We start from the raw sequence: 26,343 nt of genomic DNA on the forward strand, positions 1-26,343 counted from the left end.
CCTTTGTATGTGAGGAAGTTTCAGCTTCTTGTTGTTTTTAAATAAGCTAGTAAGTCAGAAGCACACTTGAAACACTCGTTTTGATTACTTTGGCAAGGAGAGTCTTTGTTTGGGTTGGGGCAGATATCCAAGGCTGACTCAGTTTTATATGCTTGCTTTCAAGCGTGATGCGAGGGGCTTCAAGTCATCTTTGTGCACTCTGTTTTGTAGCTGGAGTCTTATTCTACCTATTTATTGACTTCATATTAATTTAAGTGATCAAATCATGCCTGCCTTGTTAAGTTTGCACTGGCTGCCAGGTTGTTTCCGGGTTCAACCCAAGATTCTTGTGTTACCCTTAAAGCTCTAAATCAGGGGTCGGCAAGGTTTACCTTGCATGGGCCGATTCACTCCAGCAGAGATCCCTCTGTGGGTTAGATTGCACACCTGCCCACGGTTTCCGGTGTCTGCATCTGCATGGACGTTATTTTTGGCGCCACAGAAGCGAGTCCCCGCACTGCGCTGTACCAGTTTAGCGCAGCGGACAGGGACTTGTCGAGTGGGTGGCTCAGTTTGGGGGCGTTTTGGGGGCAGGTTAAACAATCCCCATTGGCCGCTTGTGGCCCATGGGCCTTAGGTTGCCCACCCCTGCTCTAAATGGCTTGGGACCCGTGTATATTAAGCAACACCTTCTTCCATACGCTCATCCACATATGCATTGTCCACCATTGGACGTGCTACAATGAATTCCGTGAACTGTGTAGCTAGATGGGCAGCTACCAGAGGCGCTCACTCAATTAAAGCAGGTATAGTACTGTGGTGAAAATGTGGACCTAATGGATAGAAAAATAACTTGCATAGCAACACAGAACAAGGTACATTTGTCCATAACCCAACAATTTACTTAAATTTAATACATCACAATAGGACAATCTAGTAAAATACACAAAATTCATAGCAACCCACATTGCCAATGTACAATTTTTATAGGGTTAGCATCTTTATTTATATTAATTTTTTAAAAGTAAGCTACTGTGTTCCATTTACAATAGCCAAAACGTACCGTCATTTAGGCAGTTTAAAGAGATCTAATTAACACTTTTAAAACTAACTTCATAGACCTTTTGGCACTTAGAAACAAAACAAAAGATTCCATATCATATCAGTTGAAACACAGCACAGTATAAACTGTCCACTGCTAGAAAACAAATAAAGTGTCCTTTCTTCTAAATCACAACATAGTCCAAATATGTACTGATGGAACACTGCCAGCCTCACTCTACTGTGGCTAGTTCTTCCTCAGCCTGTCAATTTTGGAAACATTCTTGAAATTATTTCACAAAACATTGATGGCTTTCTAAACTTGTGTACTTAAAGAAGACCCTTATGAAAATCGTACCTCCTTTCTTTACTTTGTTATATCTTAATACAGTACAATTATTTTCCTACTTGGCAGTGTATAGCCTTTGGTAGCATTACAACTCTATGAATGGGCTATTCTGGCTGGATTTCCATTCTCAGCAACAGAGGCAATAGCTTCTTGGATAACAGATGCCATGAAAAAGAATAAATCATTAAGAAAAGGATGATTGTGCCAAAGTCTTGTTCACACAAGAGAGTGTTGTTGCATTTGCTTTTGCAAACTTTTGGTCTCTGCAGACTGTGGTACATTTCTACATTATAAATTCCAGCTGCTTCTAGCATCACATTTTGTGCTCAAAATGACAACCCCCACTCTCCATAGCGGCCTTTTCTTCCCCACCAGCTCCTGAACTGTATTATTTCAATCAGTTCTTGGCAAAGTAACTAGTGATTGTTTTACGTTTCACTGATTGCAGGCTCCATGCACTACTATTTATTCTGAAAGGCAACTATTGTATCAGTCATTTCCCTCCTGTCTGAAATTATCCTGAGAATCTATAAGGAAATCTGAACAAACTATTGTGGCTTTCAGAAGACTGCAATTATAATAAAGACTCTTAAGCATTTTCAGACTCCTGAAATCTGAAAAATGAGTAAAATGCTTGTAGCATGATACAAATCTGTTCTGTTTGGAGAGGCTGCACTGGTCATTAGTGGGATTCACTCCCATGGTTGTTTTTAAAGACAAACATTGTTCCTGATAAATATGGATATCCTTTGCTGTGAAGAGACTTGATCCTAAGTTCAGGAGATCTTGTCAGGTTTCAGGCTCAAACTTGAATGTGGAGTACTAGCTCTCTCAGGCACTTTTGAATATTCCACTTTGTCTCATCAGTGATTCCTTGGAATTACAGGCTGTCCTTACTACACATCCAAGTGAGGAAGGAGGGGGAAGGGACTTGAGAAAATAAGCCAGACGTGGGTATACAAAATGTCAAAGGCCTTGTGAAAACTGTGTAAAAGCGCCTCCTTACAGTGGCTACTCCACATGACAGTTGTAACATGTAGAGTGACTTACCATGTGGGCCACTGCTAATCCATTAAAATGTCTGGCAGTGGTATGGATGCAATCTATATGTTGAGAAATTCCACACACTGCTGTATGAATCAGTTGTCATGGGGATGTTTCAGGCTACGTAGGCTTGACTCGAATCTAAAGAAGTACTTAATTGGCACTGTGGCAGAACCCTTGGAGTAAGTGAAATACTCCTATAGTAAGGATGTGGAGATGAAAAAAAAAGGATCGTCATAGTCTGGTAAGGCATCTTTCAGTGCATCCTTTGCATTGCAAACTAAAACATAAAGTCATATGGAGGTAGAGGATGCCACCTCCACAGGAGATTTCCTTATGGCCCCTCCCTTGCATAAGAATGTGCAATAGTCTGCACATGCAGAATGGGACTCAAGGGAATGCTGCTCCATGTGCTGGATGGCCAGGAAAGGCTGTGCCAAGTACCAGGATTATCTTGTCTGCTGCTGCTGAGGTGTTACACAGTGCTTACTTTTCATCTGTTACTTTTTTTAAAAAAAAGCCTTCATTTCCCAAATTTTGCTTTTGCAAGAGTGGCCATGCTACAAATTACAAAAACAACAGTGTGGGAATTAATCATACATAGAAGACAAAACACCATGTTACTATCACCATTGCATTACTATGTGCATAATATCTGTGCATAAGGCTCAAGCCACGGCAGCATTGTGGTGTGCTTTTTTTTTTTGGCAATGGAGTCAAGCAGATCCACAATAGTGATAAACACAACCAACATGTCCATGATCAACCGAAAGGGATATTAACTGAGCATGCCTGGATAGGAAGGGGCCCTGAGAGCTATAGCTCCTAGATGTGTATCTATCCAGAACCTTTCAAATACTTGTTTTGCGATTTCTGTGGCAATCTCTTAATTACCTTCACGTCTGGCCATCGTGCAAAGCTTATCAACTATACTCTGTTATTATTCCCTGTGTTTAGGTTTGGAATATTTTTTTCCTAATTTTCTTTTTTACATCTGTAAAAAAAAATCCATAGTAAAAATAACTCACTATATGATACATATACCCAAAACGGTCAGATACTTTATATAATAAAAGATGAAAATAGTCACTTTTCATAATAAAAATAACTTCTATTTTTTGCTTATTTTACAATATACTTAATATTCTCTTCTTCACTTAAAAGTAAATAGGTCCTGTTTTTGATAGCACATCTGAGTCGATACAAAGGGGCAAAGAGGTGGATCAGCTGTTTATAAACACTTTGCACAGCCACATTCCACATGCCTCTCTAGCTCTTCTGTGAAGGAGGAGCCATCCACACACTGGAAGCCATATTTCCGCCTTTTGCTCCTGAGGGCAATGCAGCACTGATCATTCCCACAACTGCCATGACATTCCACACGAGGCACCTTGACCAGGGAGACGCATGCAATCGAACCTTGTTGCTTCCGAATGAATTCACGGATAATCTCTCCTTGGCACTGATTCTCTGCTAGGACAAACAAATACATGCTTTCAGAAATCTTATCATTTGTTTGAACATCCAGAACATGAATCCAAATACAACCCCATCCTTGGCCTATGCCGAGATCAGATTGCTACAAAGTGCACTTAATACCAGAATATTTTGAAGATATGCTGGTTCTAGGTATCTATGACAGCAGTTTCCATAACACTACTTTGAATTCCACTCACAGTAGAAGATGGGATTCTGCATCAAATCACAGCCTAACATGCAGCAAGTCCATTCGCCTTTTCTGGTGGGTGGTGTTGCAGCCATTGGGGCCCCTGCAGTGACCAGCGGGGGGTGGAGATTGACGCCCCAACTCACGCCATCTGGGCTGTGGCGCTGGGCAGGGCCCCAGCCAGGGGTGGCCCTGCTGACCAATCAGTGCTGGCAGGAGGCATGGCCGCAGATAATTTAAACTGCAGTGTGGCCAGGGAGTACTCCTCTCTCCCCCTTCGCCGGATCAAGTTGTGGCCTATTTGAACCCATAAACCTAAATACTCGTATCCATGTGTACATTATCCACCTGGGAATTGTGGGTCCAGATAAAAGCACCCAACAGAAACCTCAGGTCCATTGCTGTGACGCGGGATATAAGAACAAAGCATCTCATACAGGTAAGCAACGATACTTGGGGGTGGGAGGTCTTCTGAACATACCACCCATTTCCTGCCCAGCATAGAAGCTGCTAGCACAGCAGAACCAGAATCACATCCCATCTCATACCCCATCAGTGTGGTGTGTTTTGTATCAGTGCCTCTCAAGGGCGTACCCACCACGGGGCAAGTTAGGGCAGCTGCCCTACTCTAGAAGCCAGCTGCCCCCCCCAAGGGCGTAACCACCGCGGGGCAAGTGGGCCGCAGGCTGCCCCTCCCTAGAAGCAGGGCTGGTGGGCAGAGGCGGAGCACAGCCCGGCGGAGCGCGAGTTCGCCATTCTCGCCGCGCCGCGCCGCACCCTCCCTCCAGCTCCCCGGCGCGCCCTCAGGCAAGGCCAAGCGCGGCGGGGAACCAGGGAGTGCGGCGCGGTGGGCGGTAATGCCGAACTCGCGCTCCGCTGGGCTGGGCTCCGCCTCCGCCCACCAGCCCTGCTTCTAGGGAGGGGCACAGCCCGGCGGAGCGCGAGTTCGCCGTTCCCGCCCGCCGCGCTGCGCCCTCCCTCCAGCTCCCCGTCGCGCCCTCTGGCAAGGCCAAGCGCGGCGGGGAACCAGAGAGCGCGGCGCGGCAGGCGGGAACGCTGAACTCGCGCTCCGTTGGGCTGGGCTCCGCCTCCGCCCACCAGCCCTGCTTCTAGGGAGGGGCACAGCCCGGCGGAGCGCGAGTTCGCCGTTCCCGCCCACTTTGTGGCCCCTCCCCTTCCGTGCCTTGGCCCCTCCCCTTGCCCCCCCTAGTTTTGATCCTGGGTACGCCCATGGTGCCTCTTCCCTTTTCTGTGCAGAACTATCTTAACTTTAGCTCCTATATTTTAAGAGACCAGATGACTATTTTATATGGATTAATCATGCACTGAACCATGTGTACTTATTGGCATTATTGGGACTTATCCAATTAGTTCTTTGGGACAGAAGGCATGTAGGATGGCTATGTTGCTATCTTTTAGGTAGAAAGCTACTACTAGCTGCATGCTGGAGGTTCTTCCTGTTTATTTGCTGGCTAAAGTAAATTATTTTCTTCATTAAAATCTTTACCAAATTGCAACAAACTGAGAAAAAGAATTTGCTGATGAACTTTGCAGACTGCCCATCCCAGTCATGAGTTAATAATATGTTTTCTTCTCAGTGATTGGACATATATTTAGGGAGGAGTCATAGATCAATGGTAGTCCACATGCTTTCCATGCAAAAGTTCCCAGATTTAATTCCTCGCATTCCCTACTCCAGGTAGGCCTGGGAAAGACCCCTATCTGAAACCACGGAGAGGTGCTGGCAGTCAGTGTCGACCAGGAGCAGATAACCTCTGGCCCTCCAGAGCTTTCAAGACAGTGATAGCTTGGAGATAACTACATGCAGTGAGTGGCACAGGTTGGCTGGGAGAGACGAGAACACTCCCACAGATTCTTCATGCGCCTGCCATTTGATCATACAGTCACACCTCGGTTTAAGTATGCCTCGGTTTGAGTATTTTCAGTTTAAGTGGACCTGTCTGGAACGGATTAATCCACTTTCCATTACTTTCAATGGGAAAGTTCGCTTCAGGTTAAGTACGGACTTCCGGAACCAATTACACTCATACCTCAGGTTAAGTATGCTTCAGGTTGAGTACTCCGCGGACCCGTCTGGAACAGATTAATCCCTTTCCATTACTTTCAATGGGAAAGTTCGCTTCAGGTTAAGTACGCTTCAGTTTAAGTACTCCACAGACCGTTTGGAACGGATTAATCCATTTTCCATTACTTTCAATGGGAAAGTTCACTTCAGGTTAAGTACAGACTTCCAGAACCAATTGTGTTTGTAAACCGAGGTACCACTGTATGTTTATACATTTAAATGTATGAAAGAACAGATCCTAGTGCTGGTGCTAAGTGGACCCTAGAAAGCAAGTTGCTATCAGTCGAACCATCCAAGATGTGTTTCATCTTTTTTTAAAGTTTGCCATCTCACTATGTGAAATACAGTATTAACATGGTAATCGACTCTGGAATAGAGAAAAATCTGCAGAACTCTTTTCACTTATACTCATTTGTTAATGAACAAAACAGGTAAGGGCAAAGCACATAGCACACAAGTTGCAATTATACCAACCTCTATCACAGCGCTCTCCACTGTAATTTGGATCACATTCACAAGAGGGCTCCCCATGTGCTGAGATCTTACACTGCCCATGGCTACATTTCAGACCTCTACAGGAGTTGGAGGAATCGTTCTTTCTGTCGCAATACATGCCCATGTAACCTTCTACACACTTACATGTGTAAGCAGAGGTGGTGGCTATGCATTTACCATGGAGACATCTTGGAGGAAAGGAGAAAAAGAGAGAAAGCTAATGTGTATCTATCAAAAGCTGAACAAAGAGCTTCCAGAAATGGAATGAAATTGTAGGTTGATTTTTATAAACAGTTTAATTGAAAGTTTTGATGTTTTATTCTGTGATGCTTTTCTATATAGAAACTGCTTTGTGATCCGATGGTGAAAAGTGGTGCATAAAAGCCTCAGATAAATGCTGTACAATAAATGTCAACATCCCCAAAGTGTAGATTCTGTGGCTTACAGATGAGGCTTGGTATCACAAATGAGTCATTGGCATTCTTTTTTTAAAAAAAAATTATTGGATTTTTCATGGAAAGAATTAATCCAGATTAAATGGAAAAAAATGTGAGCTGGCATTGTGAGCTGGTTGTGAAAAACATGCATGCATGAGTAGCACTTAGTCCACAGCAAGCACAAGGAGATTCTATGGAGATTCAGAAACCAGAAAGAACGGTAGTTGTTTTTGTGACTCATATTTTAAATCCACAGTTCTAAATATACAGATGGGAAATAATCTGAAATTTAACTCGCTCTCCATAAAACATACCATTGTGGGGTGGGAGGGGGAGACAGGCACAGGCTCCCACACATTTTCTCAGCATGTTTGTTGACTGGTGTATAAATATCCCATTCCCCTGCCCTGTTTTCCATTCAACACAGAGGGAAACTTACGTTACTTCCAGGCAACCTATTTATCAATCATTTCCCCTAGTTTGTATGCATTGTCTAGAGACCAGACAATGTCAGATATTTATTCAGCATTCATTCTGATTTTTCCATGAGAGGAAAATGTTTCCTTAGTGCATCTCCCTGCTCCTTTCCTTATTGCAAAAAAATCCCATTTTAGGAGGTTTGTTGCGAAATAGTGCTAAATCAACCTTAATTACGCAACCTGGATTTGCTGGTATGTGACTGAATCCCACCTGAAAATAGCAACAGTCTGGAAGCACCCTTACTTGCTGTTGTGGCAGGGATCTTTAACTTCTTGGTCACAGAGTGATCCAGTCCAGCCCGGATGACACTCGCAGACAACACTTGTCTTCTCAATAGAGCGACAGATGCCATGTTTGCAAATGTTACAGGACTTGCAACCAGGAAGGACCCCTACTGATTGATGTGGTAGATCTTTGAAATCTTGCAGTTCATTATTAATGCGGACATCATGAATGCACCCGTGGAAACCGCTGGTTGTCCTCTCTGTGCCCTGCCGCAGCGAAGACAGCCCCGTGGATGTAGGGATGCCTGCAAGGAACATTGCAACACACTTTAGGGAATACTTCAGCATCTTCAAGGTATTCTGAGAAATATGTGTCAATGAAATGGGATGGTCACACTGGGGAATTAGGTAAGTGAATAGTAGTAGTTCGCAATGTACATTATATTCTGGTTTACACCCCTCCTTTTCCATCATTTCTTAAGCATGATTGTTTTGTATCTTATTCCAAAGTCATACTGGATTTTCTAATACACATAAATACCTTAAAGGTAAAGGTAAAGGGACCCCTGACCGTTAGGTCCAGTCACAGACGACTCTGGGGTTGTGGTGCTCATCTCGCTTTACTAGCCGAGGGAGCCAGCGTACAGCTTCCGGGTCATGTGGCCAGCATGACAAAGCCGCTTCTGGCAAACCAGAGCAGCGCACAGAAACGCCGTATACCTTCCCACTGGAGTGGTACCTATTTATCTACTTGCACTTTGACATGCTTTTGAACTGCTAGGTTGGCAGGAGCAGGGACCAAGCAACGGGAGCTCATCCTGTCGCGGGGATTCAAACCGCTGACCTTCTGATCGGCAAGCCCTAGGCGCCACCCGCTTATGTACCTTATGTACAAACCTTATGTTTGTACCTTATGTACAAACAAAACAAATTACAATAGTTAAACTAATAGGTTTGGACACTGTGACCCAGGTTCAAAACAGTGCTCAGCCTAAACTTGTGGAACTCCCTCCCAAGAGAGATTAGACAAGCACCCCAATGAACAGATTTCTGCATTTATTTCTTTTAAAAAAAAGGTAAATGAAGCTGCCGGTTGGGGTGAAAGGTTGATTGGAATAGGGACTGTGGCATAGAGGAGGAGTTTTAACCCTTTTGCCTCTGTCATTTTCCAAATCTGAATTGTTCCCCCAGAACTATACTTTTCCTTATGGGAAAAATGCCTGTTTGGCAAGGTAATTTGAACTGGAAAAATAATTTCGTCCAGCACTTCAGCCCTGATTCAAATTGTTCCCTTACAGTTGCATCTATCATTTGGAAAATATATATGCAATTATGGCTCTTCCATTGTCACATCTGCTTTGATTGTCAGTAACAAACTGTCAAAAACTGAACTTACCTCCAATGTAGAGTGGAGTGTCTTCGTCAACTACAGGCTGTTTCTGCATTTTGCCAAGACTCTTGGGAGCTCCTTTATCCACAACCAAATTCAGTGTTTGGTTCAGCATTACCAACTCCACACTGTGAAACTGCCCATCATTTACTGTTTCCACACTGAAAGAGGGGGGGGGGGAGAAAATAAGTGGAAATTAGGAAGGTGTTTAACTATAATATTCAGGCTTAGTAGAAGTTGGAGAAGAAATTTGATTCAGTACACATTTAAAACTGAATCTATCAAATTTGCACTATCCAAAACAATATGCAAACTGAGGCACAGTGATCCTCTAACAATTAGACTTCTCCAAAATTTGAGATGAAGTTCTCTAACCAATGAATGTTCACAAGAATGCATATATTAGGGGGAAAGTGGGTATAAAAATGAACATATTAGTGAAAATAACATACAAAAGTTCATTATATTAGTATTGGTTGTAAATGTGTAGCCAAAACTGCAAATAACTATTCAGTGGTATTTTAACTCGTGTTGCATGACTGTGCCTCAACTGAAGACTATTTCTTCTTTATATATCATTATTTTGTCATTATTTGTCATTATTATTAGTTAAGCCTTTTTAAATATTTCACTTTTGGGGGTGGGTGCAATTGTGCAAATAAAAAAAACATGCAAAAGGTTCACAATTTTTTGTTTGTTTGAGATAGCTGTCTACAGCACACTGAAATACCACACTATATTAAGTGCTGGTTGGAACCAGAGTGTTGGAAGGCACCGAGTGTGACTGTGGCAGGATCTTTCCTAAATTCCATAAAATTATTCTGTAGCCCAGATTAGAAACCTAGGCTAGCATATGAACACAATTATCATATGAACATACAATTATCTTAACGGTACTGATTCCTGATTATGTGCGTAGAGTAGTCAGGAACTAGCTACTTGGTCTGGAGTAAGAGTCAACAGTACTGGAGCTGAATGGATTTGGGCGAATAGTCTAAGCCAGGCATAGGCAAACTCGGCCCTCCAGATGTTTTGGGACTACAACTCCCATCATCCCTGACCACTGGTCCTGTTAGCTAGGGATGATGGGAGATGTAGTCCCAAAACACATGGAGGGCCAAGTTTGCCTATGCCTGATCTAAACCGTGTGGTGATGGTAATGAAAGCTTACTGTCAAGCTTGCCAGAGAGAAGTGGACTTCAGCTGAAACCTCAGTGGGATGTGCTGATAGTTCTGATGTGATAGGGTAAAAAATACCATTTGATTCTTCTCAATGAGGCTATTACATAGGACAGGTCAGGAGAAGACCCGCTGACTCTCAAAACATGTTGGGCTTCACATGCACAACTGTTGCATGAGCATATGAACCGGCTGGTATTGTCAGGTATGTGAACTGTGGTGGTATAAACAAAGCCACCCAAATTCTTGTGATGGGAGGAGCTGCTTCTTTGAGCAGAGGCAGCATAATTAATGACCTTTGAACTTTTGAGGTAGAATCAATGTCTACAGCAACAGTCTCCCTTCTCCCAACTCAGCCCTCTTATCTGAAGACGACAAAACCACAGTCATTTGTCAGAAGATAACACCATAGTACTTAGCACTGCTGGTTTTTATTTCAGGCCAGAGTGCACAGACATAAATCACTGGGTCCTCTGCAGCATATGGCCTTTTGAGATTAAGTTTTAAATGCTCTGATTAACAGGATTATATAGAGGCTCATATGTCTTGGTAGAGCACATAAGAAAGTTTGAATTTTACTTGAATAAAATGGAAGAACATTTCAAATGTCTTTGTAAACATTAGTAAAATTCTTTTTAAAAAAATAGTTTTCCATTTCAAAAATCTTTTTAGCCCTAATTGGGCTTATATTTCTAAATTTTAGTAACAGAATTCTGACAAGATGAAAAGTCCTTTTTCCTTACTTCATTTGCATCGTGTGTCCTGTCTTTAATTAGAATTTAAGCCTGTCGTCATAACCAGTCTTTTTAAAAAAAATCTTTGTACTGTCTGTCAAGCAATGTAATGGATGAGGACCAATAATAAAAATGTGTTCACCCAAACATTCTAACAATCAGAAATCTAGGACCTGATCTAGAAGTCCAAACTGATCTGGCTGCCCTGACTATAAAAACTACACAAATGGGGACGCAGGTTGGCAGTTTGAATCTGCACAACAGGCTAAGCTCCTGTTGCTCTGTCCCACCTCATTCCAACCTAGCAGTTCCAAAGCATACCAGTGCAAGTAGATAAATAGGTATCACTGCACCTGGAAGGTAAACAGCCTTTCCATGCGCTCTGGCTTCTGACACGGTGCTCTGTTTAGTCATGCTGGCCACATGACCCAGAAAGCTGTCTGTGGACAAACGCCAGCTCCCTCGGCCTGAAAGCAGAGATGAGCGCTGCTGCACCCCAAAGTCGCCTTTGACTGGACTTAACCATCCAGAGGTCCTTTACCTTTTACCATTTACACAAATTAAGCTGTTGGGGTAACCCAGTCAGATGGGTGGGGTGCAAATAATAATAATAATAATAATAATAATAATAATAATAATAATAATAGCTGATAATGTGGTAACACATAACATGTATTTGAAGACAAACACTCTCAGCAAAGCATTTTATTTCTCATCATCCTTCAGTGTTGATTAAACAATGGACTGCTCCTCATTTTACTGTTTACCACTATTCTGAAGTACACACTTCATCAAATAAAAAATATGCTGCATTTTAAAAGTACATGATCAGTTATTTCTGACTCAAGGATCAGCAGTAGCTATTCTGAAGTGCGTAACTTTTACTGCTATTGCCACTGAGATTCTATAAATGATTTTTGATATTTTAGAGGTAACAAAACATTCAACCACCACAAGTGATGGATGATGCCTACCACCAGAGGGACACTGACTATTACAAACAAGCAGGAAACTATTAGTGTAAATGTATCATAGCTGCAATCACGGCTGCTGTCCATAGCTTTAACTTTACCAGGCAGTAGCACCTGCCTGCCACATAGAAAATGGTTTCTTTTAAACTGAGAGGGTGAGATTCAAAAGCAAATTGTGATGAAGCATTGTGGTGGTCTGCCAATCGATGTGAAATAGCATTTACTTAAACTTTATTGAAAAAGAGTAGACGATAAGGGCATGATCCACTCCAAGTTAAGCATGTAATCTCCATTGCTTTCAATGGGAAAGCTAAATACATAGTTAAGCCTATGTGATATAAACCAATGGGACACATAAATGGGACTCTGGTTGGATTGTGTCCCAGAGTTTTAAAGCTGATTATGTATAATTAAAGACCATCCTACTAATGCTCCAAGGAGCACTTGAAAAATTGCATTTTGTTAAATACAATTGCTGTACCCTCAAAAAGACAACTCTGGATTCCAAGAAAGGATTCCCTTTCAAGATGATAAGTGCTTATGTGAATGTTTCTTCCTAGAGAGCCTGGCTTGCTACTGCTATAGCGGAGTCAACAATCGTCTGAGACAGTTGGAGACAGTGGCTTGGCGAGAGATGAAGGGAAGAAAGCCACAGACACTGAACAGTGCATCACAGTTGGGCCAACAGTGCATACTGACTGTGCTTTGAAGGGAGAAGAGGGCTATTGGCTATGGTGACAGGGTTTTGTTAAAATGGGAGGTCAGTTGTCAACCAGGTGTTTTTCAGACCATTCTCTCAAAACAGTGCATTGTGTCAAGGATTCATTTGCACTACACTGCTCTTCCTCTTCAGTTGTGCAACTAGCCAAATAAAGCAAATAATTTGTTGAATTAGCCACCAAACTGATGAAGTCAATATCTAGCATAAATCAGAATATTGTCAATGCTAGTGTATGGGTTGTCTTCAGACAGATAGAGCCAGTGAAAACTATTGTTGGCATAGGTGACTTTGTCAAGTACACAGCCTTGGGAAATGAAGTTTTGTAGTATGAAATTAAGGTGCAGTCTAGCATTTGACTTCTAGGTGGCAGTAGAGCATTACTGAAAGACAATTTCAGGCAGAGGGTGATGGTGACTAGTACTGCTTTCATATTTACACAGTGAACTACCCGTTCATCTCAAATCAAAATGTAAACAGCCTGGCAGAAAAATTGAGCTGGGGCAGGATAAAGTACCACAAAACTTAAAGCTTTCTAGGAACTGAGAATGAAGCTGAGCTGTACAATTGTCAAAGGGAAAATGTAATCAGATCCAAACATCTGTAAATGATCTGGGATTGCAAACACATCTAGCACTTTTTCAAGGATTATTTTGATAAGAAATTAAATAAGAAATAGCAATGTGTGTATGTGCGTGTGAGAGAGAGAAAGAGGGGGAATTTAAAATAGGAATTGGATCAGCACCAACTTTGTGTTTGGATTCATAAAGCCAAAGCTTGTCTTAGCAACTTTCTGCCAACCAATTAGAAACAGTCCTCAAGTTTTTACTTTGGGCTAAGTTCCAGTAAGACTATTAAAATGCTGTACAATGAGTGGAATCTGCCTTGTTGGGAACCATTCTTCTGGAATTCACAATATATGCTTTAAAAAACCTCATTGAAATATAAACACACTTCAAAATAGTTGCATTAGATTTGCCTTTTTAAAGGATGTTGTTCTATCTGCCTATAAAATGACCCCCCTCCAGCAAACACACACACAAACAAAATGTATGGAAAGTAGCTGTCATAAGCAGTTATCACATACAGCGACCCTATTCCAGTTTTCAGGGAGGTATTGTATTAAACTAATATGTCAAAACAAATTTGTGATTCATCAACATTTTCATGGGAGGAACAGAACTGGGTAACCAGGACTATGATAGAATGAGGGTGGAATTATTTGTTATTATTATTGGTTTATTCACACACATATTTCACCCTTCCTTTGTTGTGGACTGATATCCATAACAGGAATTTCTTAAAACAGATGCAGTATTCAGAAAGAAGCAGAGACTCTGCTCCCTGGAACTCAAGTTGAGAACTGAAAGCTGAATGGAATAAATCTATGCTCAAGGTCAGGTTTGTAGTCCCCAGAACAATACCTAGAAGGCAATACCCAGAAGGCAATGTGGCCTTTGGGCTCAAAAAGGTTCCCCATCCTTGTTAGTATCTTTTGATGAATTCTACCAGACAAGCAACAAACATGGTCTTGAACAACATGATGTCAACATGCAAGGAACATACTCTTGTCTCCCTTACAAACATAAATGTTAGGTTCCCTGTTGTCTCCTTGACCCAGAAATTATTTTCTTGACTAGAGGTTAAAAAGGTAAAGGGACCCCTGACCATTAGGTCCAGTCGTGACCGACTCTGGGGTTGCGCGCTCATCTCGCATTATTGGCCGAGGGAGCCAGCGTATAGCTTCCAGGTCATGTGGCCAGCATGACAAAGCCGCTTCTGGCAAACCAGAGCAGCACATGGAAACGCCGTTTACCTTCCCGCTGTAGCGGTTCCCATTTATCTACTTGCATTTTGACGTGCTTTCGAACTGCCAGGTTGGCAGGAGCTGGGACCAAGCAACGGGAGCTCACCCCGTCACAGGGATTCGAACCGCCGACCTTCTGATCAGCAAGCCCTAGGCTCAGTGGTTTAACCACAGCGCCACCTGTTATGGATATCAGTCCACAACAAAGGAAGGGTGAAATATGTGTGTGAATAAACCAATAATAATTTATTGCAAGTTAGCTCAGATTAAGATTCTTAATCTGAGCTAATTTGCAATAAATAACTATAATGCTTATACTCTTCAATTGATGCAGTGGTCAGTTACTTGGTTAAAAAAATGAAAACTCCTCAAATTATATATGATGCTTAGTCAGTTATTCATATGGTATTGCTCCCCACCCCAGGCAAAAAAAGGAGTGGGGGGAATTTTGAGAAGAAAAAATGAGAGAGATAAGCACTCCTTCTTCCCATTTGAATGTCTCATCTAGACTTCAGCAAAGAACCATAAACCTCAGGGACAGCTTTCAAATGATTAAATGTCACATGTAATCTGACCCATAGGGAACAGCTATTTGGCAACCAAATATGAGGCAAGAATGACATTCCTATATAATATTTGCAAGAAACTGTTTCCTGCATTTTTTACATTCAGGATTGAAATAGGCATTAAGTGGCCATAATGCTAGGCCTTAAATTTGTTTGCATAGTACAGATCAATACAGAAATAATGATTAAGACTAAAGGGAGAAAAAATGTAAATGTATTCAAAAGGAAGTTTTTAATCCAGAAGTGGTTTATAATAGCTTTTTCTTGTTCTAAAAAGACGTACACCTGCTTTATTCACTTAAAGATGCTCTGTTGACAGTGATTAGTGCTGGATATAATTAAAAATGTTCCTGGGTTTGAATGGAAAGCAGAAAAATGAAGATATTTAGTTGAAACTGGAAGCTGGCATTTATTTTTTTTACCCTGCTGTCTCTTTAGAAACCAGATAGCCAGCCAGGAAATGAAATTGCTTTCCCTTTATTAGTAGGGTGGCAACATGCTGTCCAAGGTTCAACATTTCCAGTACAGCTAAAGTAAATAAAGCAAATAAATAGGATTATTTGCCTGGAGATCTAGAGGGCAATGTATGTCTCAAAAAGCTAATGCACCCTGAAAAATTTATACATAGGAACACTCACATTTTAGCAGCATGTATGTCTGTTTAAGCATTCCTTAAACAATACAGCTGAAACTCAGAAAATTAGAATATTGTCGAAAAGTGCATTTACTTCAATAATGCAACTTAAAAGGTGAAACCAATATATGAAATAGATGCATGACATGCAAAGCAAGATTTGTCAAGCCTTTATTTGTTGTAATTGTAATTATTTGTCATTAGGCGGGTCAATTATAAATGGAATGTAATTGATGAAATGTAATAGCGATGTTTATTTTTGTATTATTGTAACTATTTGTTTTATTACTGTGAAATTTCCAAAAGAAAGCATTTGTAAAAATTTAAATAATAATAATAATAAATAAGTTGCATTACTGAAATAAATGAACTTTTCGATGATATTCTAATTTTCCAAGTTTCACCTGTATATTATACAATATCTATACAGAATAATATGATTTGGAGGGATACCCATTCAAATCTGTTATGCGGCTATATTTTTGCAGGATAATGCGGCAGGGATGAAAGGGGTTAAATCTCATGCCCGTGTTGACCATTAGGTCCAGTTGTGACCGACTCTGGGGTTGCAGCGCTCATCTTGCGTTATTGGCCGAGGGAGCCGATGTACAGCTTCCAGGCCATGTGGCCAGCATGACAAAGCCGCTTCTGGCGAACCAGAGCAGCACATGGAAACACCGTTTACCTTCCCGCTGTAGCAGTACCTATTTAACTACTTGCGCTTTGACGTGCTTTCGAATTGCTAGGTTGGCAGGAGCTGGAACCGAGCAACGGGAGCTCACCCTGTTGCAGGGATTTGAACCGCCGACCTTCTGATCGGCAAGCCCTAGGCTCAGCGGTTTAACCCACAGCGCCACCCACGTCGTTGTGTACTACAGTCCTAATCCAGATCACAGCTGCTTTTCTTAAACAAACAGAATGTCCAGTTAAATCATGTGCTTAACATAATGTGTAGTTATCATTTTAATACTTCTATCCCTTTCTCCAATTCAAATAATCAAGCTACTTAGAAAGAGAAATATAATATAAAACCCCAAATCAATACATTAAAAGTAGAATTCATTAACAGAATCAGCAGAGCAAGCACTGCATTTATTTATACATCTATTTAAGTATTCCTGAAGAGTGCAGCTTGAAATGCATACGATTTGCTTTGTTTATAGTTTAACTGATTTGTTATTTCTTGTACCTGAGAGTATGTTTCATCTAATTTGCATATCTCAAATGAAAACACTTTCCCTCAGGTCTTTCATCCAAGAAGGAATCCCCAAATTTGTTCCAGTGAAATTTCAGTTCCCGCTCTATGTTCCATATGAGAGATCTAGGAAAGGGTTATCATTCTGCACACCCATAAAACATTTTGGGCTCCCAGAGGAGTAGCAGCAAGCAAATAACCTTCACAGGCTGCCAACTGATCTTTTATTATTTGTTTTTGCATTTTATTTTATTATTGATTGCATTTATTTGTTGCTTACTACATAAAATGCAACTTAAAAATGGCCTTAACCAAGAAGCTACTAACTTTTTGGCCAAAGAGTCACATTCAAGTTTGGTCAGTCCTCTGATATTCACATGCCAGCAGTGAACATAGCCAAAGTAGCTACTGAACACAACTTGTTCTTGCACATGCTCACTGCATTCACCACACATACAGACCATAACCCTTCCCTAACATACACATACACCCAGCATGCACGCACATCCAGCACCTCTCCCTTTTCACCTGCTCTGAAAGTAAACAGCCAGAGAGAGGGAAGAAGAAGAAGAAGAAGAAGAAGAAGAAGAAGAAGAAGAAGAAGAAGAAGAAGAAGAAGAAGAGGAGGAGGAGGAGGAGGAGGAGGAGGAGGAGGAGGAGGAGGAGGAGGAGGAAGAGTTTGGATTTGATATCCCGCTTTATCACTACCCGAAGGAATCTCAGAGCGGCTAACAATCTCCTTTCCCCTCCTCCCCCACAACAAACACCCTGTGAGGTGAGTGGGGCTGAGAGACTTCAGAGAAGTGTGACTAGCCCAAGGTCACCCAGCAGCTGCATGTGGAGGAGCGAAGACGCGAACCCGGTTCCCCAGATTATGAGTCTACCGCTCTTAACCACTACACCAGTGTTTCTCAACCACTGTTCTGCGGCATACTAGTGTGCCGCGAGACGCTGGCTGGTGTGCCACGACGTGCGGCGACGAGAAGGGCGATTTTGCAGCTGCAAACTCCACCTCCCTGGGCGTCCTATTTCTTCGCCCCTTCTAGTTTCCACAGACCAATCAGCTTTCATTATTTCCATTTTCCCCATGCCTCACGTGACAGGATCATCCCAGAATCCTTTAGCCAAGATGGCAGCCCCCAGCAGCTAATAGTGCTGCACGTGTGTCTCTTTTTTGGAAAATCGAGCGGACTTCAAGTAGCTACTTTTAAAATATTCAATCTCCATCATTCAAAAGGTAGTTTGTTGCTAATTCATGGAGGCATGAAGACCAAAGCGTCCTCTCACAAGTCCGAGAACACGCACAGGGTAAGATACGGGACGGCGGGGTCGGGTGGGGTGGATCAGAAACCCGGATCTTTTAAGAACTCGGCAGCGCTGACCCGCCGGAAAGCAATATTTGGCAAGTGTTTCTTACAGTCATAATTATAATATAGGGCGGCACAGAGTTAATTTTTTAAACTTTTTAAATGGTGGTGTGCCTCGTGATTTTTTTCACGGAACAAGTGTGCCGTGGCCCAAAAAAGGTTGAGAAACACTGCACTACACCACACTGGCTCTCTCAAGAGGGTTCTTGGCAGGTTACTTCAAATGTTGTTTTTGTTTTGTTTTTTTGTAGGTCTGCGTCTGATCCATCCTGCAGGTTGCAGGGTCCCCAGACCTATGTTAGGAATATAGATACAGTTACACAAAATGAAAGTACAGTGGTGCCTCGGGTTACAGTCACTTCAGGTTACAGATGCTTCAGGTTACAGGCTCCGCTAACCCAGAAATAGTACCTCGGGTTAAGAACGAATTAAGTTCTTAACCTGAGGTACCACTGTATAGCACTGGAGTACCATGGACAATGGATGAATACTACTGCTGTATAAGAAACCATACACATGACCCACAAAGCTGGCATCGTGCATTATGGGGATTTTGTTGGTGGTGGTGATGCCATGTAGATCATGACAACCTGAAACCAAAAATGGAGCTTTGGATAGACATTATTACCATTGATCTTCACTGTGTGGTCTCTGTCTGCATTCACTACCAATCTTGTTTGCTAAAAGTGAGAATTAGATTTAGTTGCTATTTAAAATGCACTTATCTTTGTTTTGCTTTTTGACGAATCTCTCTTCTTCTTCAGTATACGAATCTCTCTCTTCTTCAGTATATTAGGCACAATTCACTTCTTCAGAGATAATGTGTGCCCATCATTATTTTATTGATGCATTGTATTATCCTAAATATACATTTTATACAATTTTTTTTTGGGTACACTGGTCTGATACTTTATCATGTGGGTGATTTATATAAATGTTAGAGATTATATAAATGTTCCAGCTTTTCCCTGGAAGGCCCGCTGGCTTTCAATTTCAGCTAGTGCAGAATGCAGCAGCCAGACTATTAAGTGGACCACACTATTGTGAACATATCACTCCAGTGTAAAACATTTTCACTGTTTCTCTATTACCAGGGTCAATTCAAAGTGCTGGTTTTGGTCTTTAAACCCACAAAAGGTATTGGTAGAGGGTTATCCGAAGGATTGCATTCCCAGATGGACCTGCCCTTCTATTTGTTTCAGAGATTCTTCTTGAGGTTTGTCTACTCTTGTGGGTAAACTGGGTTGATACCACAGAGAAGACTTTTTTCAGTGGTGATGCTCAAATTATGGAACTCTTTCTCCCCTAGACGTGTTCACTTGGTGCTTTTTTTACTGTCTTTTATGCACAAGTAAAAAACATATCCTCTTCCTTTATCCCTTAAATGAACTTCAATGGCACTGAAGGTTCTTTTATACTGTTTTCATCTACTTATTTATTTATTAAATTTATACCCTCCCTTCCTCCCAAAGGAGTTCAGCTCTATTTTATCTGCTGCTTTTGTTTCCAGTTTCTTCTTGTTGTTTTTATTCTATTTTAGTGCTGCCTTGAGGCCATCTGGCAAGAATCAGTATGGAGAGCCTGCAAACTAACAAAAACAGTGTGATATGACAGAGAGAAATGTGATGGTTTCTTATGACTGCACCTGTATAGTAGGAAAAGTTGAACCTGCTGAATTTCTGGCCATGATGTAGGGCACATGAGCCATGCTAGGAAAAAAGAAAGAATGATAGCCCTATTCCACGCAACCATCTCCTCTGCATATAGTAGGAAAACCAGTTACGTGAAAATGATCAGATTAGTAGCCTGCTTCTGACCTTAGTTGAACAGTGCATCATTCTCCTCTAATTTTAACTGCAGAAAATGCAGTGGCTGAAAATTTAAAACTATCACTAAAGCTTTTTAATACTTACCATAAACAAACTCTCACGGGGAATGGTAAATGGAGTCATTTCTCAGCTGAATTACATTACTTTAAATTGACAATGGATATTTTCCTAAAAGATATAGGCTGCAAAGCTCCACTTTAAGATGCTTGGCATTCCAGTTACAGTACAGAACAAAACTGTCTAGTGGAAAAAAATGAATAAACAAGAAATTCTGTCCTGCAAATGTCAGGTGGAATCAGAATTGGTATCCTAACTAAAATTCTTACAAAACATAAAGCACATAAGCAGAGTGCTAAGGCAAAAAAAATCTGGTCCTCAAATGCATTTTTTTTAAAAAATAAAGGAATAAGAGCCCCCTTAAAAAAAAAGCCTTATATATAAATTGGGAAAGTATCAACACAGGCAGTGTCCTTTGAAAATGTTTGTAATAAAATATCTGCATGTTTTAAAAATCCTAGCTTTAAATTTTCTACCAACTACCCCATATCCCTAGGATGTCCCCCCCCCCGATAAAAAAGCTCAGGTTTAATTGAAATGTTTTTAGTTAATTTCCTTCTCTTTCAAAGTTAGCGATAAATGGCAATATACTTTATGTAATCTCCACTAAAATATATTTACTGACTTCTACCTGACATTATGTTGAGTGCCCAGGAAAACATTAATGCAAACTTTGACATTTCCACTCCAAGTTATAAGGCTGAGGAAATCTGAAATGAATCCCCAAAGAATCTCAGATATTCCACATTGCTTCTGAGCAAACATGAATCAGCAAAATCCAAAGATGGATTCTTTCTGTTGTGCACATTATACAAGGCAGCTGCTGAACACATAGTGCACATACTGAAGAATCATGATTCATTCTCATTTGACATCACTCTATTTGCTTTAAGTAGAAAACCATCAGATTGAACTGCTATGAATATAGCAGAGCTATATGAATGAACATAGTCCTTCCTGTTATAAAGTAAAGAAGAACTATATAATTGTATCTGTGATACAGAGGTGCTGGGTTCAAGACACACTCCTCTAGCCCTAGATGCTGGCTATGGAAAATCACAAATCAAATATTTGAAGATACCCTTTTCCTTGGCCAACCTGTTTATGAAAGTAGAAAGAAATAGCCCCAGCTAATGAAGCATGTTGAGGGCACATTTGTTCCAAGGCCCTAATATTGATTTCTAAAACTGATCCTAAATGCCCAGTGCCAAGGGGCTCAGTTAAACACCAGTTCCAGCAGTGAAAGTGATCTGGTCATATAAAAGGTAGTTTCCATATATGGCATGTTCCAGTGGTGGGGACTAACATGTAGGACAGACAGTTTCTATTCTACAGTGTAAGAAGCAATACCTGGAAAAAATGCATTAAAATAACGAACTGTAGCAGCACCCTATTCAACATGTTCTAAAGTAAACATTGACATTGAAAACAGGTTTTGGAGTTCGTTTGTTTCTGGAAACCATGTAGAGGGGAAATTGGCTAAAAGAAGTTTAAGCAGTGATGGCTTGTTATGAAGTTCTCGCAACACCAGCAATCTTGAAAAGAACCTTCCACAAACCCTACAACATATTTTAAATCAGTGCACATTAGGCAGGTTATAAAAACATTTTCTCACTTTCCCCCTTTTCTTTTTGAATTCAGGTTCTCTTTGTAACTGGTGCCAATGTGCTGGCATGGACGTTCTTTTCTGCCCCCATAGAGCAGTAACTAATTCCAAATGGCTTTGCTTTACCAAGATAGAGGGTAGGTGGTGGTGGAGCAAATTCAAGGCAGGGCACTGACTGGACAGGAGCTGCCATTCTGCTCGTATCTTTAAAAAAGTACTTTCCCTTTAAGCAAGAGGCACCAAAAAAGAAAGGAAAGAACTGGCAAAGCAGGAAATAAATCAATTCTTTTCCAGCACTAAACCATGGTTTAGCGCTATGTGAACAAGCCATAGCGAGCCTTGAGTTCCCAACCTACGTACCTCCTGCTGCATGTCTGGGAATCCCTAAATCTCAGCTTGTCCTTGCACCTAAAGTAGGGATAGTGATATATCAGTAACTTTGATCAGTTTCACAAGCCAACTTCAAACAATGCATTATGAAGCTGACTTGTTTAAACCAATCATAAATAGTGTAAACCACAATCCCCAGTTGAGAAGCAGTAACAAGCTGAGTACTCAGAGAAACTTACAATTATATTAGGGTTGTCATATTTCAAAAAGTGAAAATCTGGATGCAAACTGGGAAAGTTGTTGAGCTGCTTTTCTTTTTAAAATCCTCAAAAAAAAAGTTTTTGGCATATTTCAATAAAGATTATTTTTTAAAAAATTGAAAGTAAACTGTTAAAGTCCTACTCTTGGCTGTGTGGGAGTTTGGGTGGGTGGCAGGGGATAGCAAGACTTGCTGCAGCTTGTTCACAAAGAAGGAAGCCCTGATTTAGCACTGGATCCAAACACGACCAATGTGTGCTACTTTCCCCACCCCCCACTCTTGTATTATGCTCTCTAAACTTTAAAATAGGTAAATAATTTTCTAGAAAATCTTCTGCATACTTAATTTCTTTATTGTAAAGTATCTTATCATCTGTGGTATACACTTAGGGTCTTGGCTTAATGTTATGTACTGAGCTGAATCCTAGAACAATAGGATTCAGAATCAGCAGTCTGATTGGTCCACAGGAGCTACCCAATCCAACTCCTGGTGGAAGTGAATCCGCAACCTGATTGGCCTGCAGGAGCAGCCAATCAGGCGATTTCACTTAACTTCTTGGGATATCTGCTTTGTGTGCAGATTTTCCTTCTCTCTTACTGTGGCACAATTGTAGTCTAAATTGGCTTGATATTGTGCTGTGGGTGATACTGCTGGGTGGCAGGGACCTGCATGCACATTCAATAACTGTACACCTTAAATGAACAGAGTATTGCCTGCGCCTTCTGCCTCATGACACACAAAGATCCCTTTACTGGTGGGATGGCTTGGCAGAGGCAGGATCTCTAGTACTCCCCAGTTTTTGAAGGCATAGAATAATAGAATTGTAGTGTTGTGTCCTATCAGCAGTCACAACAATACACATTTTTCTTAATAGAACCCAAGATCTACTACTCGGAAAACATGGCCATTTGCGTAATAGGAAGCACAAGGAACTGAAAATTTCCCCTTCTGGACCCCCCTCCTTCGGGGGTAGGGGTGGGAATCTAATTCACTTAGATGCTCCTCCCACCTTCCCCTGCCTTTTGACATTCTTCAGCTGTAGCTTTTTTTCCCTCAACACAATCTTTTCCTATCGAGCCTGATGCTAATCCCCATTCTGTTATACTCCTTAAACTAATAAAAGATTAGAGTGACATTTCAGAAAGGGCATCACATTAAGCAGCAGCTTTCACCATCTCAACAGATCACACAGTGCAAAACACAGCCAGCGAGCAGGCCATTAATCTTATGGTAATGAGGTGTCATTTGGAATGGAGACCTCCTCCTTGATCAATATGAAGGGCACGGGAATAATGAGGACACTGATGCTTCACGCCATGGGTAACTTTGCCGGGAAGGAGAGAATCCATGAAATGCTGATATATCAGAAGCAGCCCCTTGTCACCACAGCACTCTGCTATCAACAATAGGGAGCAGGCACCCGCTCTGATCTGCCACCTCATGTGTTGTCTGCAACTAATGAGCCTTCCCCTATGTTCTAATTAGTGGCATAAAACTGCTGTAACAACTCTGCCTTTGCTTTAACATGGAATTAATTAGGATTAGCTACAGAATAAAGAGTCTGTTTTCATGGCTATCCCACCAGACTATAATCACTGGTGAAAGTAACCAACAAAACCCCTTCCGATGGGTAGACAGGCTAGCTGAGACCTAATGATTAGCTTTTCTGTTCCAGTACAGAGCTAGCTGAGGCCAATGTACTGCCTAATTAGTCAATACACCGCCAGCAAAGAAGGAAGCCTACTGAGCTTGCTTCCACTCTGTTGCATACAACACAGTCCCCTAAAAAGAGCAGACGGCACCAAACTGAGCTAATTACCCATCCTGTCTTGTTTCCGGAGTGTTAAAAAATTCACACAAAGAACTGAAGCTCAGTAAGCAGTTTCCTGTTCCTCTGTACATCAAATTGGTCTTTTTTATGTTTGCTATGCAGGGTGATAGGATTTCTTTAAAACAGAAAGATACTATATTTGGATTCTCTGGGGCACTAGAAACTCTCAGAATTAGAGAAAGGAGGTTAGGTAATGAGAACACACAATAGACATGAATCATTAAACACTTATACACACCTACCCACACACCCAGCGACCCTAATTGGGTTTAATTCTACCATGCACATTACACATGCGTATCATCCACACTTCCCATGCTTATTGTTTGAAATATTTTTGCACTTGTGACAAACACAATGGATGTGCAAAGTAAGGATGTGCTCTTGGTATTTGATGATCAGAAAAGCATTTCTGCTGCTCTGCCCTTTCCAGGTCAGACTGGCTAAATTTCCCCTGCTTTCAATCCACACATGGTTTGCTTTGCTTCTATTGCTATTTTCTCTGTAAGCGTCTTTTTGCACTGTGTGTGTTCTCTGTGATAGTAGCAACAGCTGAACTGTGAAGATGCTGGGTGCTTTATTCATTAACAGTTACCTCTGGGTAATTGAAACAAAAAATAAATAAAAAATTCCTTCCAGTAGCACCTTAGAGACCAACTAAGTTTGTCATTGGTATGAGCTTTTGTGTGTATGCACACTTCTTCAGATACACTGAAACAGGAATAATTGGCTAATTGGCTTTAACTCACACGAAGGGACTGGTCTAGCTGGTTCACGGTTGAAACTTCATAATTTATTCCAGTTTCAAAATGACTTCTGGCTCTATTGTGATTCAACTGAAGGCAATCAGGTTGTGACCTATTCTATATGTGTGGTGCAGGATGAGGATTAGAACAGATTGTTTGGATAGATATAAACTTATAGCAGGAAGTCCATACAGTAATCAAGTGTGGGTCTGTAAATATACTGCTATTATTTGTTTTTTAAAAGCCCAACAGCATCTTTTCTTATAGCCTGATAAGGAAAATGTGAAATTGTAAGCAGAGAGAGAGAGAGAGAGAGAGAGAGAGAGAGAGAGAATGCAATTTTACCTTTAAAAGGGATTCTTCATTTTCTAATTCTGTAGCCAGTGTACTTACCTGTATATAGTTGTGGGTGGGGCGCTCAGCGTGTCATAGATAAGTCTCACATGACCTTGATACAACTCTAAAGCCAGAGGATCGTTGTCCCCTTTGTATAATAAGATGCCATTGTCTTTATCTGTTGCTACCTTTAAATGTCAAAGTAAAAGTGATTAATGGTTATATATATAAAAAGCAAAGGCATATACATAATATTTATGTATTGCCGCAACAGCTAGTACTACATTTATAGTTAATAAATACCAAAACATTTATCTCAAAGCCATTGCACTGTGCTCTTTGGTAAAGAAAATGGTTACTTTCTTTTTTACAGTGTGATGGCACTGGTTGTGGCCTGCACCATTAAAAGGAAAGGTGGCAAGCAGACCAGCCAACACAACAATCCTTTATCTTCTCGCTACTGCCACCAAGTGCATATCTTGATTTTTCTCTGGCTGCTTCCATTGAACAGCCTGTTAGCCTTTCAGATTTTATCTGGCCTAACCTACTCCCTCCTCTGCAAAGAGTGATAAAGCAATTAGGCATGGCATAAATAACAGGTCCTCAGACCAATTCCACCCCCACCTCCACTATATGCTTTTACTTAATGTTTTAGGAACCTTTAGTAAGGCAAAAAAGTTACCCATAAACAGCAAATAGAGATAAATGCATTCTATACCTATTCTAGACTTTCCCCCTAACCAAGCCAGTATTCAGCGATTTTGGCATCCCTCTGTTCACCTCCGGGTCACATTCCTCCCTGTTGCAGTGCCCAACTGTGCTCTTATACTTTCCAGTATTTCAGTTCCCTCCCTCTCTTACAGCTTTGTCAATGCTAACTCTTCAAATCTCTGATTCCACAGCTTTCTAACGACCCTATTTCCATTGCCTTTACAAACTTTTACTAATCAGAAGGAGAGTAGCTTTCTGGTAAAGTTTCTATTTCCC

General features: G+C 41.2%; 1 protein-coding gene across 2 annotated transcripts in view; it reads right to left on the reverse strand.

Moving 5' to 3' along the window:
• Nucleotides 1–855: 855 nt before the first annotated feature.
• The window catches only part of SLIT3 (slit guidance ligand 3), a 409,547-nt gene continuing 384,059 nt past the window's right edge, over nucleotides 856–26,343 (reverse strand). Inside the window, exons 32-36 of one of the 2 annotated variants that reach the window (XM_035105175.3) lie at nucleotides 25,414–25,544; nucleotides 9,198–9,352; nucleotides 7,821–8,106; nucleotides 6,640–6,848; nucleotides 856–3,883 (exon numbers count right to left, since the gene is read on the reverse strand). In XM_035105175.3, coding sequence (XP_034961066.1) covers nucleotides 3,645–3,883; nucleotides 6,640–6,848; nucleotides 7,821–8,106; nucleotides 9,198–9,352; nucleotides 25,414–25,544 — 1,020 coding nt within the window. In that variant the 3' untranslated portion in view covers nucleotides 856–3,644. Of the gene's footprint in view, nucleotides 3,887–6,639; nucleotides 6,849–7,820; nucleotides 8,107–9,197; nucleotides 9,353–25,413; nucleotides 25,545–26,343 lie in introns of both variants that reach the window. The other variant, XM_035105174.3, reaches the window with a different exon arrangement.

This window comes from Zootoca vivipara, chromosome 2 (genome assembly GCF_965207765.1).
Source record: "Zootoca vivipara chromosome 2, rZooViv2.hap1.1, whole genome shotgun sequence".
NCBI classification, from domain to species: domain Eukaryota; kingdom Metazoa; phylum Chordata; class Lepidosauria; order Squamata; family Lacertidae; genus Zootoca; species Zootoca vivipara.